The sequence below is a fragment of the Trichoplusia ni genome, chromosome 13 (genome assembly GCF_003590095.1).
Source record: "Trichoplusia ni isolate ovarian cell line Hi5 chromosome 13, tn1, whole genome shotgun sequence".
Classification (NCBI taxonomy): domain Eukaryota; kingdom Metazoa; phylum Arthropoda; class Insecta; order Lepidoptera; family Noctuidae; genus Trichoplusia; species Trichoplusia ni.
Genome location: NC_039490.1, coordinates 9,062,526 through 9,083,355, shown reverse-complemented (window position 1 = coordinate 9,083,355; position 20,830 = coordinate 9,062,526). Strand labels below are relative to the sequence as shown.

At 38.1% G+C, this 20,830-nt stretch overlaps 1 protein-coding gene across 5 annotated transcripts in view; it reads right to left on the bottom strand.

Annotated features, from left to right (window-relative positions):
• Nucleotides 1-372: 372 nt before the first annotated feature.
• LOC113499982 (talin-1) overlaps nucleotides 373-20,830 on the bottom strand; it is a 109,028-nt gene continuing 88,570 nt past the window's right edge. The window contains exons 50-63 of one of the 5 annotated variants that reach the window (XM_026880615.1): nucleotides 20,060-20,250; nucleotides 17,146-18,888; nucleotides 14,673-14,789; nucleotides 13,896-14,081; nucleotides 13,143-13,347; nucleotides 12,722-12,852; nucleotides 11,437-11,556; nucleotides 10,724-10,933; nucleotides 10,027-10,205; nucleotides 9,460-9,618; nucleotides 8,556-8,909; nucleotides 6,134-6,166; nucleotides 4,039-4,202; nucleotides 1,599-1,737 (exon numbers count right to left, since the gene is read on the bottom strand). In XM_026880615.1, coding sequence (XP_026736416.1) covers nucleotides 1,700-1,737; nucleotides 4,039-4,202; nucleotides 6,134-6,166; nucleotides 8,556-8,909; nucleotides 9,460-9,618; nucleotides 10,027-10,205; nucleotides 10,724-10,933; nucleotides 11,437-11,556; nucleotides 12,722-12,852; nucleotides 13,143-13,347; nucleotides 13,896-14,081; nucleotides 14,673-14,789; nucleotides 17,146-18,888; nucleotides 20,060-20,250 — 3,830 coding nt within the window. In that variant the 3' untranslated portion in view covers nucleotides 1,599-1,699. Of the gene's footprint in view, nucleotides 1,738-4,038; nucleotides 4,203-6,133; nucleotides 6,167-8,555; nucleotides 8,910-9,459; nucleotides 9,619-10,026; nucleotides 10,206-10,723; nucleotides 10,934-11,436; nucleotides 11,557-12,721; nucleotides 12,853-13,142; nucleotides 13,348-13,895; nucleotides 14,082-14,672; nucleotides 14,790-17,145; nucleotides 18,889-20,059; nucleotides 20,251-20,830 lie in introns of all 5 variants that reach the window. The other 4 variants (XM_026880612.1, XM_026880616.1, XM_026880614.1 and 1 more) reach the window with 4 other exon arrangements.

The window sequence follows — 20,830 nt, the reverse complement described above, 5'->3', positions numbered from 1 at the left end:
CTCTAAGGCTCGTTAAGACACCATTTGTTATAAATAATAGCACCTTCACAACTTTCTGTGTGTTTCACAATGTTTTTATCATCTAGCAACATTTATTTCATATAATGGCAAGTATTTTAATAAATTTTATAATTTCTGTTAAATATAAATAAATTTATGATTTCTATAGATTTTGTATATAATGTTGTGAGATTAGAAAAACATTGCTTTCAATTACAAATACTAAATATTTTATAAAATTTCTTTAAATTTGAGATTTTTTTTAACAATTTATACAATCAATAGTTAAATTGACTTCGTATATAAATAAAATATATATTTAAATATAAATAATATACAATAGTTTTTTATTTGTAGTAAGTTAAAACTTACCAAGAAGTCAAAATAACTATTTCAGTTAAAACTTCGAGACAGTTAGAAAACATCAATTCACAAACATTTATAAAATAAATTATATCATCTAGTTACAAAAACTTGCGTACATAATTCCTTTTCTTATCAACACTTAATTATATTACCGCTTATATTTACCTCTAAAAACTGGTAATTACCATAGTCGGAGAGTAAAGAAAAATATTAATTTTTGACTTTAAAATAATTAAATTCTCATATCTTAAGTGTTAAACACAGTCATTTAAGCTCATAATCATACTTAATTAAATGTACTATGACAACATAACCTATCTTTCCGTTGCAGTCGGGTAAGGCAGTGAACTATGACAATTACAAGATTTTAGTTTTTGAACTTGTAAATACGTAGCGGTAATTTCAAAAGCTAGGTATATTAAAGTTAGTTACACCGTTTAGAAGTTTCCGAATTTCTTCGTTATTGTGGACGAAGACTCGGATTTGTGTGAGCTCGTCATCACAGACTTGCGTTCAATAGTCTCCGATGTGATGGTCTGCTTCGAGAACCGTTTGTCTAAAGAATCTATCTCCTTAACTAAGTCTGAGGGCTTCTTGACGTTGGCGTTGGTCACGTTTGTTGAAGACTGAGTTTGGTATTCTGTTGAAGCGAATTCTGACGGTCTCATGAACGACCGACTGGTGTCCGAACTCATTTTCGACTCTAACGTGTTAAACCGTGAGTCTAAAGTGCTGTATTTTGAGTCGTTGTCGAATGATTTTGACAGTTCGTCGATCCCGTCTAGGCGTATTGGTTCGTATTTCGTGCTAGTAGAGGTCAGATTAACTGGGGAAGAGCTGTAGATTTTAGTCGTTGTTATTTTTTGTGTCCCATTCGGGATTTCCTTAACTTCGGTTGTTGTCTCCTCCATGTAATTCGGACCTCCGTAGCTGGAGTCCTTGTAAGGTGATGAGATTCTCTCGTAGTCTGGCGTAACAGCTTTCACGAGCTCCGTAGACCGATCGAACTTTGGCGTAGAGGCAAACGGAGATTTGACTTCCTCGCGGTATTCCGTCTTACTGTACTCAGTTTTCGGGTAGCTCTGATACGATTCGCTGTGGATCTTGTACTCCGACTGTTTGGTGCCGCCCGGGATCGCTTCAGTCGACTTCTGATGTTCGGAAAACGTTTGACCAACTCCATCGAAGGGTTTCTTTAGTGTTGAGTATATCGGTTCGGGTTTTTCGTCGAATTTCAGTTCTCTGGCGTTGAATTTGGGGCTGAGGGGGGTCTTGGGGGGCTCGTAGTACTTGTGCTCGTAGTCGTAGTGCGAGCTCTCGTGCTTGGCGTCCGCTAGGGGGCGCGGGGTGTCGTACAGCCGGGTCTCGTACCTGCAGACATTAGTTGGTTAGGGTTAACCTGTTATATGTGAGTGTGTTAGCTTGTGGTGTTTATGGGTTATAATAATATAATTTTGTAAAACTAGAAGACTGTCTACTTATTCAAATAACTAAACATAGTTGTGTTTTCATACATGAATAAAGTAAATTGCTAAGTATGTATTAAATAAATGTGATCTAACTATCCCAGGGTACCTATCGCCACCGCTTAAAGAGACTGTCGCAATTGTAAAAGCGAGACAGCATCATACACTGGGTAGAACGGTATCTCTCTCTCTCTCACAAAGCAGTCAACCTTAAGCAGTCACAATAGGTCTCTACATGCCTAGGTTCAAATCCCAGCATGCTTAAATCTAGGCAAGCGCTAAGTTTAACCTTAAACACCACAAGCGTTACTTATTAAACCGTCCCACTACTTTAACTATAATTCTAACTGTATATTTAACTCTGTAGTTATTTAGTAAGACACCAACACCGTCATGCCATGCCAGAAGAACATTAGTTTCAAGACTATTAGACACACAATTAGTAAAACTAAGAAGGAAATAAACAAGATGTAATGAAATTTGAGTCTTACAGTCATAGATTTAAGACTTGAAATGCTTTGGAATTTGGTTTGCTTGAGGAATAAGAAGTATATTAATAACCAAAATAATAGTTATAAATTCATATTTTATACCTTTGGACTTTGACTTTTTATTTATAAGGGAATCCAATAGGAGAAGTTGAAGTTTATGCCAATTATGACAGATAGACAGAGCAGTGATTTTTACTACATATAATTATTTTTGTGTATACTGGTTTCAGGTGGATAAAATCATGTCTGGGAATTAATTTATATAATAAATTGTTATTATTCTAAACAATTATATAACAAAAAAGCAGAATGTCTATATTTGGACAGATAAAGTTATCGAACTTTTAATATCAAAAGCCAATTTTACAAAAACATTTCTGTCTCTTCAGAGGTAACCTTGAATAACCGAAATTAATAATATAATCCGAAAAAGATATTTAAGTCAAGAAAAACAGGGAAGAACAAACTACCATTCCAAATACAAGAGAATCCCAACGAGTTAAATTATCATATAATAGGTCTACATCCCTAATTTCTAGATCTACAAGCCAAACCTAATCTTATATTATAGTTAATAACATTGTTTTAGTAAAACACATATAGCAGGTATATTAATCTCATCATCATCGCCTTCAGCTCACAGGTCAGTAAATAGGTTTCAAGCATTATCTTCGGTTGTTAGAAAACCTTAAATTTGAGGAAATTCTCAAGGACATTAAGAGGCCTATGCCAAACAGAGGAACAATCAATATTCGCCTATTTTCTAGCACTTTTCGTAAGGAGGACTCTCGTATTTATATGAATCACATCACTGCACGGATATCTGAGTGGTTGAGGTCACCACGCTACACCTACTGTTAGCAATGTGTCGCGGGTTCGATTCCCGCGTATAACAAACAAGCATTTGTATGATCCACCAAAACTTGTTCTGAGTCTGGCTTTGCGCATGTGACTTGAATATTTGTGAAACCTTCACGAGACAAGGATTAAGTGCCTTAGGAATCGTTAAAATAGTTAAATTCCGCTCAACCTTAAAAAATGTCCTAAAGCAACCGAAATGATCAACACCTTGCATTCTCATCACCTTACAAAATCTTCACCTTCATCACCACCAAATGAACAGACAGTTTAATCACCAGTATGGTACATGGCCCTAACGAGCAGTGATGGTGTCATCCCTATTAGCACAGTGTGCCCACAACCTATCCCAGGGGTTGCCAGGTACAAATATATGAATGATTGATGAATATTTGGCATTAAATAACAATTTCTAATTTGTGCAATACCTTTTGTTACGTGTAACACCTGTACCTTCCGATATCTATTCCCAAGTTAAACTGTAGTCGGATATTAAACCGGATTCATCTGAATACCGTATTTTACATGGAGTGACTGCCAATCTAATATCCACAACCCATTTTCCTGGCTTAAACAGTAAAACTTGCTCACAAAATTCCTAACACTGTAGAAAACCAAACGTTCACCCCTTCTCCAATCTCCATACAAGGTACACCTATAAAATGTCCCCAAGGATGTATAAAACAAATCATTTCTTTACTAATTTATCCACAAACTTACCCCACAAAGTAACTAACCTCCACAAAACAGATAAACGTACAAACAACCCAATGACACATGACTTACTATACTCCTGACCCTCACCCCCCCCCCCAATCCTGGCAACCCTTCATAATAAAGTAAACTCATTAACGAACCGATGACAGCTTCCTCAGCTCTAAGCGGGGCTAGGTCAGTCCTCCTCGGCGGGGGCGGCGGGGGTCGCTCGCGCCGGTACGGGATCCTCTCCTCCCCCACGAGGAGGGCCCGCCGGACCTCCGGCAGGGTCAACGACCGCACTGTCACCTCCTCGAGGCTTGTCCTTTATATCCCCATGCAAGTTAGTCAGAAAATCATTAGTTGCTAGTTATAGCCAAGGCTGGGTGGATGGTGGTGAGGATTTTTATATAGTCAACTTTATCTAAATATATTAAAGTCACATTAACGGACAAAAAGTAATTTTATAAGATCTATTTACAATTGAAATTTGAAGTATGATTCCCAAAAAGAACCATAATTATTATGGCATTTTTTGGAAAGATAAAAATCACTCCTCTTAACTAACAAAAGTCGGTTAAAACATAACTTAAAAAAATCCTCTCCAACATCTTGTTACTTTAAAAACAGTTAAATATCATGCCTCGTTAGATCTACAATAGTACACAATCAGTACACAGTGTACAGAGAGTACACAAGCTAAACACAGGTATGTACAGAACGATGTATCGGTCCGCTTGCGATATGTTAGGAATGTTGGATTCAAGCTGTTCATGATAATTACTTAGATATAACATACTAGCTGACTCGGTGATCTTCGCACCACCTAAAAGTCAATGATAACAATACGGGCAAATTAAGAAAAAATAAGTATATCAAGTCTCTATCTCTCGCCAGAAAGTCTGACAACCAGTCTAACTAAGGGGTATCGTGTTGCCCAGGTAACTGGGTTGAGGAGGTTAGGTACGCAGTCGCTCTTTGTAAAACACTGGTACTTTGTAAAAGACTGGATGCTAATAAAATTTAAAATTTAAGTATTTAAATTGAATATATTTTTTTCCGGATCTCTTTAGATAGATGTGGCTGCTTCAACGGCCACAAGCGCCTAAATTTCCTTAGTAAAAGCTATATGTAACTTGGTTGTTTTGTAAAATATCAAAAAATAAATCCTTCTTCGACAAGCAATAATAAAATTGTGAATTAATGTTTGTCTTCACATAATTTTCCAGTTCATTCGTTTAAGATTATCCGACCAAAAAGTGCCCGCAGACTACATTAATCAATTGGGTTATACCAGTATCCAGCGAACTTCATTGTAGTACAAATAATGATTTGAAAAACGATCATACTATTTAAATAATCGGTCACCGAAGACCTAAAAAAGGTGTCTGTCTTAGACTAAATACGGAAGACGGAAGATCAGATGTTATGGCGCAAGTTCGGGGAGGCTTATGTCCAACAGTGGGCTTAATAGGCTGAATTGCTTGATTGATTGAAACACCCTTAGCCACAGACTAGCTAAGCTGATCTTTTTCGATAATTTCGCCAATATTGCCGTGCCCTACAGGGTAAAAAGAGTTAAGAGTTGTCTACACATGGAGTGCAATAAAAATATTGAGTATTGAGTATCATACACGAATATACATATAATACATAAAATGGGGCGAGTATATACAATATATAGGTGGGTGGGGGGTAAAACTCAAGCAGAATGCGCGTCAATCAAACGTTCCCGGCATACACAAGCGGCGCCAAGCTCAGTCGACGATCACAAGTATTTACAAACGTGTCGGAAGCCAGTTCGGTTCCAGTGTCGGGTAATATCGTGATATTCCGTTGTGGGATTGTGTTTTTTTATTATCTCTTAATGAAAATTCCATATGCAGATATCTGAGTGTTCTATGTAAAAAAATCAAGGAATACAAATTAAGTTTTTCTATATTTATATTCACAAGAATCTCGAATTATATTTTTATATTTTTTATGTTATAATGTATGAGCTACATCAAGAAGTAAACTACTAAATCAGATCATTAGAGTTATAAATAGTACTAGCATTTACTGTATTTTTATTTTATAAAAGATATCCATATCAATAGTACATCTTTTATTTTAACGTAATATAACAAATTTACTTATACTCGGTGATATAATATCTTTTCTTGTATTCAAAACCCATTTTTTATTAAATACCACAATATCACCCAGCCACTGTATGAACCTAGCTGCGGCCAACCCGCGTATCATCAGACTTACTGTTTGTTCATCGTTCTGTCATGGGCAGAGACTCTGCAACCAAACGTACACGCTCAACTACCACGTCTTAATAGTAGTCACATCTAGTAGACTAGCCTTTAGTTCATAAATATCTTATACAAGGGAAAATATGTCTCAATGTTTCGGGATACAGTTGAAATTGGAATGAAATTGATGGTTATTTGGATAAAATTGGAAAATCAACTTTACTGCTTTTAAAATAAAGTCCAAATTAGAGTAAAAGTGACGCTAGTACTTTGCTTATAATCGACTGCAGCGGAAACATGGACTTTATAGTCTTGTAATAAAGTTGCAATTTGAATGTCAGCGCTAATATTCTTTTGCTTACATTTGAATTACACATATTCTGTACAATTACAATAGACTGATTCACCAACTTATGTTAATAGCAGTAAAGTCGAAATTCGCTTAAACTATTGATCTCAGAAAATCACAATTAATAACAAATCTATACTAATATATAAAGCTGAAGAGTTTGTTTGTTTGTTTGTTTGTTTGTTTGAACGCGCTAATCTCAGGAACTACTGGTCCAAATTGAAAAATTCTTTTTGTGTTGAATAGACCATTCATCGAGGAAGGCTTTAGGCTATAAACCATCACGCTGCGACTAATAGAAGCGAAGATACAATTAAAAATGTGAAAAAAAAACAGGGCAATTATAAATCATAACTTATATCTTCTACCCACGGGGACGAAGTCGCGGGCAACAGCTAGTATGACTATAAGATGTTTATGAACAAGGCTAGAATAACATTATAGATATAAAAAGCTAAGCATGATCTAGACCGAACTATGGTATATAAATAGTGGTCTAAAATTCAGTATTCATAATGACCGGGCAATGTAAGAAATTCAAAATTTATAGTCAAGAAAAATAAACAAAAAATATACTAACCCTTTTATAATCAAGTAAAAAAGTGCTGTAATAGAAAACTTGTATATTACATTCAGATTTTTCTCGTTAGTGCTTTCAAAACGAGTTCTTTTTTAAATTACCAACGATGGAGGTTATAAATAAATAACTTTAAACATAAACGCTTTTTAACATGCAATAAATCCTCTTTCCCAACAATGTAAAAAAAAAACTAATGAATAAAATACTGATATTCAGTTTAATTCGGTGAGACTGGAAGCCGACCCCAACTATTATTGAAAAAATCTAAATTATCAAAAGAAAATAAAAGTCTTTTCCACAAAACCCGATCATTATAAATATTCAAGCTTATTATAATAACTACTTAACTGTCTAATTAGTTAGTAGTACACATTGAAATAAATAATTACTAATTATTATAATAGGTATAAGTATATAAATGCTAAATAATGTACTATTTAAAGCGTATTCATGCATTTGTTTTAAATAACAGTGAAATAAATTCTTTTAATCAAATTTCTAAATAAATGTGTGGACGTAACGTGAGTTCGATGCACGCGTAGGACAAGCATTTGTGTGATCCACGAATGCTTGTTCTGAGTCTGGGTGTTCTTGTGCATGTGACTTGAATGTTTGTGAAATCCCCGCGATACAAGGATTAAATTCTTTACTGCGGGTGTCGCTTCTTCATTTAAGGCAAACAAGTTAAATATATAATTAACTTTGTAATTTAATATTACTCAATTCATTTCACTGTTCACAAATTTCGTATTGATATATATCTGTAAACTACAACTTAACTACAAATACAGACTTGATAATAAATAGACAAGGCACACAACAATTTTGCACTGACAAGCGAAAATCCCCAGAAAATTTGTAAAAGTATTGATAAGTTATAATGCCAAGCCCTGTCTATTTTTTGCCAAGTCTGTGATCACAATACATTGCTAACCTTGTGGTCCTGTGTGGTGTATGTAACCTTATTTACTAAACTATATATAGAGGCACGTCTCATAAGTATTGAAGGCACATTATACTGTATATATATAACTATGAGTAGTCATCTGTCCGTAAGCGGCGTGAAACAAGGGTTACGGTTAGAAAAGGAATGAAAGAGATGTTATTTAGAATATTAATTCATGTTTTTAGTGTTTTTTTCTTATGTAAAAATAATATACTTGAAAGAAATAATCTTATTGGGAATCGAACCCTTTAAAAACGTATGCATAATTATAAAAAAAGTGTAGACATTAAGAAATGTTACTAAATTGAGTACCTCCTTTCTTTTAAAGTCGGTCAACATATAAGCGTAGATTTCAAGACATAAAAAACATGCATAGACAAACAAACGTTTAAATATGCCTTCTTTATCAATTACATTAAAATTATGATTCAAATTTTAATCTCAAAATAAATAACGTTGCCCTTAAAACAAGAATATAGTTAAGATTCTGTAAGAAGTGTAAGTATAATTGTGAGATATGAATAAAAAACCACCAGAAACATACAAACGGACAAACTTACCGAGTGGTGAATCCCTCGTAATTCTGTTTGGGTTCCTCCTGAGGTCTGAAACTTGTGAAGGTCGGCGACTGAACACTGTACTGCTTCTCATCTTTATAACTCTGACTTGATTGATTGACCTGATAGCCTTCGGGTCTGGTAGGGACAGTCGGGCTTTTCGGAGTAGAGTAAAATCCAGGGGAGACTGGGCTTTTAGCGGTCTGCCCGGGAGTACCGTGTATCGACTGGTTTAAGTGAGTGATGTGGGAGGACAGGTTGGTGGTGTTGTGCGTCGTGGTGGATTGGTTGTGGGTTGTGTACGTGCTGTTCGGGCTGTACGTGGTGTTCGCGAAGCTGCTGTTGAGGGTCTTGAATCTGCGGGGAAATTATTGAATTAGTATTCTAAAACTAGGTTTTTTTGGAGAGAATCTAACTTTGTCTACTTTTTTAATCTTACAGTAACGATCAAAGAATACATTATAATAAGTTACATTATGGTAAGTGCTTTCAGATTCCAATATTAGGAATCCAGGTTTCCTCACGATATTTGCTTCAGTGGAGTCTTAGAATAATTAATAACTGCATAGATAGCCAAGTGGCTGAGATCACCATGCCAACAACGTGTCGCGGTTTAGACCGCGTAGGACAAGCATGTGTGTGATCCACAAAGGCTTGTCCTAATCTGGTTGTCTTTGCGCATGTGAATTAAATGTGAAACCCCCGTGACACAAAAGTTAATGATGCAACGTTGCATCATTAAATCATGAATCATTCTCACGATAGCTCCTATCAAAACTTTAAAAATGTCACTGGTATTTTTTTGCCTTGGCATCGAACCTCCACTTAATCACACAAATCCATGCGTATAATCGCAAGGCTACTTTTCTACCATATGTAAAATCTAAACCCGTTAGTTATATAATACCTGTGTTGTGAGGCGTCGCTGTTGTACCCGAGCTGCACATCGGTGTCGGTCTCCTCTCCGGAAGTCTCTCCCGCCTTGATCTTGTACTTGGCTTGTCTGATGGCTGTCAGCCTGCCGCGGGCTTCCTCTAGCTCTTTCTCGATGCGGAGGACCTCGGACCTGGGGGGAGGATGGTGAACGGTTAGATTTATAAATTATTATTCTATTGATTGTAATTTTATTATAAGTAAAACATGTGTAGTTTTGTAATCAGCGGACTTCTTCTGGATCTTTGTGTAACTGAATTGCGAAGGTCAGATAGGCAGTCGCTCCTTGTGAAACACTACCTAGCTGAATCCGGTTAGACTGGAAGCCAACACCAAAATAGTTGGGAAAAGGCTAGGCCAATGATGACCCACAAATTAAAGTGCCTTTCGAAACACGGAGGAACTCGTTATTACAAAGATGGTTACCCATCTACATACCATCGCGTCAAGTAACCTGTGATCAATTCACTTATGCGGTTATAGCTTAGCTACGAGCCCCTCAACGAGTTTAACAAACGTGACTATAGTGAGTTGTCCTGACCGGGCATCGATCTCCTGCGCGATGCCGCCCACCATCCTCCTGTTGAGCACGAGGCTCCTCTCCTCCTCGGTCTGGATGGCGTCCCGGGCGGCGCGCACCAGGTTGTCCGTGGAGCGGATCACCTCCGCGCCCGCCGACTGCAGGCGCCGGGTCGACTCCGAGGACGGGTCTGCCTTCACCTGGGTGGGTACACGAAGGTTAGATTAATGGTGAAAACTTTCATATTAATAACATTTATTAAAATTCTACTATGTGTGAAGGTGGAGTGTGTGTGTTGAATATGAAGTTTCTTGGCTGTTCTTCTCCATAAAAATGACACTTAGGAACCGCGCAACTAGAGTGATCATTGTAACGTTTTGAAAGAGCCTGGAAAACGGCCTACTTGAAATAAAAACTTTTGATTTTTTTACAGTATAGGCTTAAAGTTATATACACTTGTTTTTGTGCATTTGTAGGGCACAGAAAAATGCATTTAACTTACATAAGAAGGATGTTTGAATTTAAAATAAATTTAATCATTAATATTCCAATCACTTTCACACACCGCCACCCGGACAGAACAAATGAACGTCCTCATCACACAAACATTTGTCCTGAGTGGGAATCGAACCGGTCTCCTGCAAGATAGAGTAGAACGTCTCCTCTCAATTCCTCCACACTTCTTTCCATACTGCACGTTCCCCCTCTTCCAACATACCTTGCAGGCCACCAGCAGCTGCGCAGTACTGGAGGCCACCTGCCTGGCGCTGGAGATCAGCCTCTCCTCGGAGCCTGCTCCCTGCACCAGCGCGTTGGCAGCCTCCACCAGGGAGTGCGCGGCCGCAGCCACCAGGCGGGCAGCAGAGATCAGACCCTCGGACCACTGGCCATCGTCCGATGACGAGGTGGGGCGACGGGCTACCTTGCCCTGGAGACAGACATATTGCAAATTAAACATAAATAGACAAAAAGTCTAGATGGATTTTTATCAGACAGAGATACCAGATTAGTGACTAAGGCTAAAAATGTATTACTAATTAGTACGTCTAATTAGTACAACGTAAGTCATTGATCGAGGAAACTATTAATTAACTAATTTTTCGCTACAATTGTTGCATGGATTACGATGAGTGACATATCTAATCGTAATTAACCGTGAGGAAGCTGTTTCTTTATTTAACAAATAATTTACACAGAGACAAAAGATTAGGAATTAGATTATTTTTTATGTCCATTTTGTTTCTAAACTCAGTTGTATTATTTAATTTCAAATTGAGTTCCAAGTACTCACAATAACAATTGTATTTCAGCTTTCATCTTATACTATTAAGAAACTCAATGTAATTAATAAAATATATTTTATCACATTTAAGTCTAAGTCAAACAAAATCCAACTTAACACCCTACACCTTAAGTTCCAAATCACCATACCTGGTCTATAAGCTCCCTCTGCGCGGCGGACGCGGCCCTCACGAGCGCGGAGGTCGCCGTGATGATGGACTTGGCAGCTTCGAGGATCATCTCATCAAAGTTCAGGCTCTCGTCAGCTTCCTGAGGGCAAACACCATGTATAGTGAGGGTTTGTGAGTAGGGGAGGAGAGTCCAAGCCTAGTACTTAATATGTTGAAGACTTTATACATGAATACTTATAGATGACTTGGAAATGTTGATATAAGATTAGGTTATTCAAGGGCAGTAAAAAATGTTTTATAGGCACAGTAATCAATTGTTTGAGATCATTTGTTTTGAGAATACAGTAAAAGAGATAGTCTGAAATTATAACACACAAAAAATATACAATATTGTACAAAACACAATATAAATCCTCTGCAGTGGTGTAAAATTTTTAAGTTGGACAAGACGAAATCCAAATTCCCTTTTTCGAAGTAGACTATATTATTAAACTTTTCAATTTTCAATAGAGTACAGTTTCGCCCACACTTCTTGAGCACCTTGTGTCGCGTCGCCACGTAGTTCGGACCGAGATCGATGGGTAATATGTTTGATTCCTGGGTGATACAAAAGATACAACCAAGAATATCAAACATATCTCAACGATACAACGGCATTATCAGCTGTCTTTGTCTCCCATATATTTTTGTTTCTTGATTTGGTCTTCTTAATCTTCATATGTCGGTAGTAGAATTAAGGTAATCCACATTTTCAAGTTTATTATAAATTGTTTCATAAGGCAAGAGAATAATTATGGAACGTTGACAAGAATTGGCGATTGAGTAGGTTGAGTAGCGTTCGGTAGCGGTGATTGGCAGTCTTAGATCAAACTCTTGTGGACAGTAAAAAGGCTTGTCCAAAAGGGGGATCGAACCTGGACTACATCATGCACAGTTAAAATTAAAGCATTTTAACCTCTGCCATTAAAAAATAGTCAAAACATAACTTATCAACTTATAAAGAAATCGTTAAAAATAAGGCAACATAGTAGCCCTTTTTTTAAACATTTGGCAAACTCGTTATTACACAGCACCCTAATTCACCCAGCATTCACCGCTTCCTAAGTGCTCCTAAGTAACTGTGAAGATGAAACAAGACCACAAACTGAACAGCATGTCTTTCCATTTAATGCAAATAAATTAGATACCTAAAAATACGATTACAGAGAGAACCTGCCATCTAAACAAGTGCTTAACATTTCTCTTGTACTTATCTATGTTCCATAACAACATTATTATATTGTCTACTTATAACATCTACTGACCTGTACTTTAACGCTCTTCCTAGGTCGCAGCGACTCCAGCTTCTTGGCGGCCGCGTCGATGGAGGCGGCCGCGCCCAGCAACTCGTTCTCAGCTATCACCGTCGGGTCATCTGGGTCCACCCAGTCCGAACCTACGTATAGACGGTTAAGTTAGATTAGATTGTTCATCATGTCATAAACTAGTTTACTACAATTTCTTAGAAAGAGTTTTGATCCGTTAGCAAAATAAATGGCGCCTAAATTTTGGATATAATATTCAGAGTATCCTAAATTTCATTCATATTTTGCTGAAGCACGTATTTGAAATATGTAAATACGTAAACGTAAATAAATAATATATGAGATAAAGACTCTTAAGTAGTTAAGGCATGTCCCCATTGCAATACTTCCTCTGTTTCTGTAGTCTCCTACTAATGCTTACCCTTGAGCAGCTCAGCAGTGGCTATGATGTCGGCCACGGTGTGCGCCACGTTGCGGGACAGCTCGGGGAAGTGCTGCCTTGCGGAGCTGTCCCCGCCGGCCGCCAGCACGGCCGCCAGCAGCGCGCGGTAGGCCTGCGCCGCCGCCCGCCCCGACAGCTTCGTGCGCTCCGACAGCTCCGCGGACTCCGCGCCGTGGGCTGCGCCCTGGGCCAGGACAGTGTTGTGTTAATTAAACTACAGCTACTCCATATTGTATTAAAATAAAAAATACATATTGATTACTGAGGGATACGGTCTATAAGTTAAAGTTTTTTTCTATGAAGGGATAAATCACAAGTATGGGATGAAAGTAGTGTCTTTCCCATGTGACTTGAAAGTTTATGACACGCCCCGCGACAGTAGAATTAAAAAAACTAGTGCAGAAATAGCTTAAAAAAATAACCCCACAATTGTAAAATGCAAATCAACGATTCCAGATTTCAATATTATTCAAATTTCCTTATGTTATTTTCCTTCACTGTTTATCAAATTAAAGACAACAAAGGCCTTTTCGTCTATTGCTGACGATTTATGTGGTGGTGTCTGTGATACAAAGCCTTTCACGACTTAGACCTCTTTAAAAAAGTCACATTGGTAAGCCTAAAATGGGTCGAACCTTACCCTCATATAAACAAATCCGCATACAACAGAAATTCCACCACAACATTGTCTTCTTTTACCAGGGACCTCTAAATAAAGAACCATTATCGTACCTTGCACGCTATGAGCAGGTCCACGACAGTCTTCCTGCCGAGGTTGGCGGCGGCGGTGAGCTGGTCCTGCTTGTTCGCGTTGCCGGCGGCCACTGCCCGCGCGGTCGCGACTGTCATCTGACGCGTGCAGCGGATCAGCTCCTCAGGAGTGGCAGTCGATTTGGGAGGAGTCGAGGACATTAGCACCTGGTGGTCATCATTTTATTATTAGGAAATAAATGTTTTATAATCGATTGACTAAGACATTTTTGGTACAAATCGTGATATATGTAATTTAGGTTTGAATGCTTTCTAGAAAAGCTTATTAGTACCTCTCGACTGTTTACAACATCATTCATATATGATGAAAAACGATAAAATATGACCCTTTCTAAGGGACGAATATTCAAAACATAATAATTTCTTAATTATCTTTATTAATATACACTATACTATAGTCCTCCTTATCGTTTTCGATAACGGCGACCATTGACCGAGTTTGGATCTAAGCACTCGGTCGCATGCGCTGCGGTAAAGTTGACCCGCAGAGTTGAGAGTATAGGTGTACGTTGGCTTAGGCCTCTCTTTTTGGGCTTATAAATATATGATATTAATCAATATCAACTAAGCACGAAACACCTGAATTAGGTAAATCACACAAATCCTTAGTGTTCAGTGTGTAATCCGGTTTACCAGTCCAGCTTACTAACAACTACGCCCACAGGCCTATTACTCCCAATGGCATATTCACGAAGCTTATAAAATAGGGGGGGAGGCTATTCTGAAGGTCTTCCATACCTCGATCTCCTGCGAGATGGCCTCTATAGTGGACTCCAGGGCCCTGGTGCCGCGCGTGTGCTCGTCCTCCACCGCCTTCACGGTCTTCAGCAGTGACGTCACGTTGGTCACCATCACCTGCACAGTCTCAGATGTGAGTTGACCGTATATGGTGAAGTGTCTTTCTGATCTGATGGGAACTTTAAACTGTTTGACTTTAAGAGCTAATGTTTGGGTGTGAGATTTTTACTTGAGGGTGTTAAAAGGAGGGTGGTGCTTTTTGGAAATCCTTTAACGGAATACTAATTAAATATTGATGATTCAGGTCAAAGCTGTTTTTTCAGCTGAAAGTATTTGCAAGAGAAGTTTTCGTTCCCAAAAACGATCAGAAAAACACACATATTAAACATATTAAATCTAATGAAAACTTAAACAACAACGATGTTACAATATAAAAATGACAATTTAAAGCTTTGGGTTGCCAACTACAAATATTATTTAACAATCAAAAAAAGTGAAAAATAAAAACCATATGCGAACGACAAAAGCGTCATGCCATAGCAGGAAACCCAGAAGCTTTCAAATAAAACACCATAAATATATAAAAATATAGAAAAAAAAATCATACATAGATAATTTTGAGCATAGATTTAATGTTTGTCAATATTGGACCTGTAGCTAGTTGTATGAAAGCTTGTGGTTTTTTTGTTATTGACGGATGACAAGCGTTGGCGATTCCTGGCTAGACCCGCGGTGACTATGGACCTAGCGTGCGAGTCTTCTTGTGGGAAAGACAGTGGAATAAATACAGCGAGGCTATGAAATATCAGAGGATTTCAGTACAACATGAAAACTATCGATAAAGCATTTATTAAATTTACAAATATTACAATCGTTGATTTTGACAAAACGTTCCAATTTATGGAGATGACAGGTCAAAGTCAACGTTAGTTATTTAAACGAAATGTGATTTTCATACATTTCAGCGTTAATGATTAAGAAAAACGATTTTAGAAATTTCACTTGGACGGACTGAAATTTTTATATTCGAAACAGTCTTAAAAAAATGAGAAGTTTCCATTATAATACTTTTTTGATAGTTTTAGTTTTGTCTCTGATAAAATTAACACTGTTATGTGATCAAACTAAACAAGCTGGAATAAATTTGAGCCTACGACAATCTTTAACTACCTAAAGATATAAGATATCTTCATCTTAAAAATGAAACATAAAAAATGTACAGGCAAAGAACTTGGTACGTGCCGTAGCTAGTAATAATATTATTTTAGACTTTTGTGACATAATATAAATCTGGATAATTTCAGATTTTCAGCAGCCTTTCACCAAACTACCCTTGGGTCGGCTTTCAGTCTACAACTATCAGGATACATTTATAAACTATGAATATTTTACAGAGCGACTCTTTTGATTTCTACAACCCATTTCACAAGGTTGCATAGTGGTTGTGACATTACAACTCTATTATTACCCGACTGCAACAAAAAGGAGGGTAATATTCACAAGTAACTTAATATATTTGTACAAATCGACAGTGACAACAAGACGGACGGGTTCATGCCACACAGAGACAACTAAACACAGTTCTTCAGTGACGATGAATGACGATCAAAGCAAGTTAGTTTCATGGGAATCGGTTTTTGCAACTATTTACTTTTATATGTTTTTTTAAAGAAAATTATAGATTTTTTGTAAAACTAGACTTAACTGGAATTTGTAATGTAACAGTTCTTTCAAGGTTCATTCACAAAATAATAGTTTTTAGGGCATGACTTCTTAAATATAAAAATCTTTTTCTTGACCTATTTTAGAAGATACAATTAATCTAACCATAAAATATGAAGTGAATGATCGCACACAACAGCAATGATACGAAATGACAGCCACCCCTCAAAAAAACAATATAAAAAGCTTGACAACATGGGTCTACTACCATATCTTAAAGTAAGACAGTTTGTTGCAACATTTGAAGTAATATTATTGCAGTTGTTTATCGCTACACAACGCCACCTAGTCTCAAACTACACAAAGCTTGTATTATGAGTTCTAGACAACTGATAAACATACTTATATATTAAGAAATACATACATATTTTAGATAAATTACACCCAGACTCACAACAAATGATCGCGCTCATCACACAAATATTTGTCCTGGGTGGGAATCGAACCGGCGACCTCTGGTATAGTAGTCAGGGCCACTAACCAACAGGCTGTGGGACAGAGACGCCGCTGTATTCGCTGTCACGCTTCCACATATACAATAATATAACTTCAAAAGTTGGTAGACCCTAGTCTTGCTTTAAAGTAGTAGACCTCAAGCGTGCAAATAAGATATCAGTGCAAAACCGATCCCCGTTACAATGACGTTATCCGTGAAAGCGACTGATTCCACACACCATGCGTCCATCGCGTGCTCTTCATGTAGTGTTAGCTCGGCTCTGATGCATGACTGGTAATGTATACTAAATCTGACCGATTCGTCGTCTCGCGATGTCACTGCCTCGGTTTCTTTAAAGCGGTCGTTGCGTATTTCGTCTAACATTCTCAACTGTTCCTCCATTCGGCTGTTTGGCCGCGACCTTGAGTTACTCCTGTAATCGACTAAAGATCGAATCCTCTGTATTTCTTCCTGCGTTGGTTTCTTATTCAATATAGTTTCGTAGACTTGCCACCAGTTGTCTATAGAGCCGAATTGGTGTTCGCGGCTTTTCAATATGTCTTCGTAAATCGACCACCAGTTGTTGGCGTAGTATTCTTGTGGGTAAGTGCGGGTGATGTCGAAAATCTCGATCTTTCTAGAACTTTCTGGGTTAGACTTTGTACTTTTTAGTGTATCAGAGTTGTAGGTATAATGGTTGACATTTCTATGTAGACTGTTAGTTGTGTAGACGTTTTTGGTGGTATTAAAGTACTGTTCTGGTATATTTTCTTTGTCCTTGAAGTCTTTCTTGTACTTTCTTATAATTTCCTTGTAATACCTTTCCAATAGACATAGTTCTTCATACGTGTATTTACTGGTATCGATCTGAGAGTATATGTTCAATATTTCTTGAATGTCTACTTTCTTTCGTTTGTCTATTTTGATGTTAGACAACGCTTTCAGTTGTTCGATTAACGGATCAAATCCTTTATAAATAAAGTCCTTTTTCGCGAATTCTATTAGTTTTAAGACCATGTCTTCGTATTTTTTATTATATTCTAGGTCTCGGTTGATAGCTCTAGATTTGTCCACTTCATCGATAAAGTTCTGTAGAGTATGTTTTTCTTTTTCGAATTTATCGATTTCGGCCTGGAATTCGCCTAACGCTAGCTCATTACCGCTGAATCTTTCTAGTTCTTTTCTCGTCTCAGCCATTTTATCTAGATTTCTCTTAGCTAGGGCTTTCCACCATTCAGTATCATCTTTGAACATCCTCCAGAACTCCATTCTTACTTTCTTAGTGATAGTATTGCTGTCTGCTTCTCTCAGTTTCTCTTTCTCAACTACATCGGGTTTGACAACGATCTCTGTTGACTCTTCTTTGGACTTTTCTTCTGGACTTAGGATTTGTTTTACAGCATCGTTTGCCTCAGGTGATTGTGCCTGAATTTCTAGATTAACCGGTCTGATTTTCTTTAGTCTGAAGATAGGACTTTTAAGACTGACATCCTCGTGTTTCACAGTTTCTATTTTGACTTCTGTTTTGACATTAATTTCTATTTCTGTATCTAGATCCTCTATGACAGCTGACAGTCTTTTCATTTCGTTATCCAGGTCATTATTAGCTCTCATCCTCTGGAGCAAGTCTCTCTTGTTCCTATTATCTTCTCTATCTCCAATATCTTTGACATGGTCTACTAACTTCTTCACTTCTCCTAGAAGGATATTTTCTCCGTACTTTAGGACTCGGAAGTCCATGTCTAGTAGGCTATTCTTAGCCGCAACATTATACCTTTCGTTCAACCCATCGTTTCTGATCACCCTCGCTGGTGGTTTAATCATTAAATTCTCTATATAAGTGATGACTTCTTCGCAGTTATCGTGAAATATAGTCGGGGAGACATCGTCGTCCTGGCTGGAGTAGTCCAGGAGCTTGATGAGTTCGTCTTCCTGATCTGATTGGAAGATGTCTGTTTCCGAGTCTGCGGAGTTATAGTCCAGTCGTATGGAGCGTCGGTTGGCGCGGGGGACGGTCGCGGGTTTGAGGGGGAGGCTCCAGCGACGCTCGCACAGCCGCTAGGGAAACAACCAGCTCAGTCCAATATTGACAACACAGGACAGACAGAAACACAGACAAAAATGTCCAGAGACAACACAATGTATGACAGACAGACAGTTTAAAATGTATGTAAATGTATGTAAATGTATTTCATGATAATATCCTAACAAATTTGGAAAAAGTGCTTTTTGAGTTGGTTAGTTCCGCATTATAATTGCGAATTTGAAGTTAAGAAAACTCAAATAAAAAGTTAAAACTAATTTAGAACAATTTTTGTTAATTTGCATTTGACAAGTATTTACAGCGAATTTAAGTTAATGTCGTTTTTCATGATTTAAGTTTATATAAATTATAGAAATGGCGAACTAAGTGCTTTATGGAGCGATTTAATTGTGCTTTTCATGTAGATGTATTGTGGAAACTAAATAAACAACTTTTCAGACATTTGGCAGTAAGTATTTGTACGTATGTACCACGTGACAAATGATTGTATTATACATGATCAGTATTCCTCAGTATTGAGGTATATATTGTAGAAATAATTAAAAAACGTAAGAGTAGTCACACACTAGCAACCGGCCACAACTACAAAACGCCGGCACTGGCGTTATCTAGCGACCAGTGGCGACTACTGGCTAAAACTATATCGGCATATAACCCTTTATAAAATGTATGAAAATTAGAGAAATATAACTGATGACGGGGTTTCCTAATGAGTCGACCCTCATCATGTGCCTAGCCTTTTCCCAACTATGTTGGATCGATTTCTAGTCTAACTGGATTCAGCTAGGTACTAGTTACAAGGGGTGACTGCCTATCTGACCTCCGTGGTCGAGTGGCGTACACACCGGTTTTAAGGTGTCGCTAGCTCCGAGGTCCCGAGTTCGATTCCCGGTCGGGTCAATGTAAAAATTTACATTTTTAAATTGTCTCGGGTCTGGGTGTTTGTGGTATCTTCGTTGTATCTGAACTCCATAACACAAGTGCTTTAGCAACTTATTTTGGGTTCAGAACAATGTATGTGATGTTGTCCGCATTCATTTATTTATTTAAAAAAAAAGAAAACACTGGTACTTAGCTGAAACCAGTTAGACTGGTAGCCGACCCCATAGTTGGGAAAAGGCTAGGCCAAAAAATAGTCAAAGGGAAGTAAAGTTGTCAGTGGTAGTCGGTGTCCCGGCGGCCTACCTTGGCGGCGTGCTTGAGGCGGTGCATGTCGGGGTGCGCCACGTGCTTGCCCGAGGCGGCCGTGGTGGCGGCGGCCAGGTCCCGCAGCGCCGCCGCCACGTCGCGCGCCGCGTGCAGCAGCAGCACCTGCGGCTCCGGGGCGCCGGCGCCCAGCGACGCCGCGCCGCGCTTCACCACCTCGCACAGTTGCACTGCGGAAGGGCACGCGTTACTCATGGCGAGCGACACGGTTCCGGGACCACACACTTCCGCGTGGGTGTCATACACGAATGCTTGTCTTGAATCTACATGATTTTGTGAATGTGACTTGAATGATTGACTTTATTAATATGATTTTTTTTTAAAGAAATGAATTGTCGCGATGTCATATAAAGCTAGTTATAATTTATCACTCCCCATACAACTTGAGTTCATGCTGGTTGGAACCGATTCAACGGTTCTGGATATCAACAAATTATTGGAATTTGAAATCTCCAACCCACAGTGAGCTAGCATAGTGATCAATGCTCAAGCGTTCCCTTTCAAGAAAGATGCATATGCCTAGAAGTAGAATATCTATAGACTGATATTATACAATAACTAGCTAACCCAAACCAGCAAACGTTGCTATGGCATTTGAAAACAGGATATGAAAATAAAAGAGAAGTCCGATTCTCAGATAAATATTCCCACAAAAATTCATTATCATGGTTAAGCCGTTTCGATTTCGATTTAGAGACAATTTTTTTTAAACGACTCCCGCACTAATGAATTCAATCCTTGTGTTGCGGG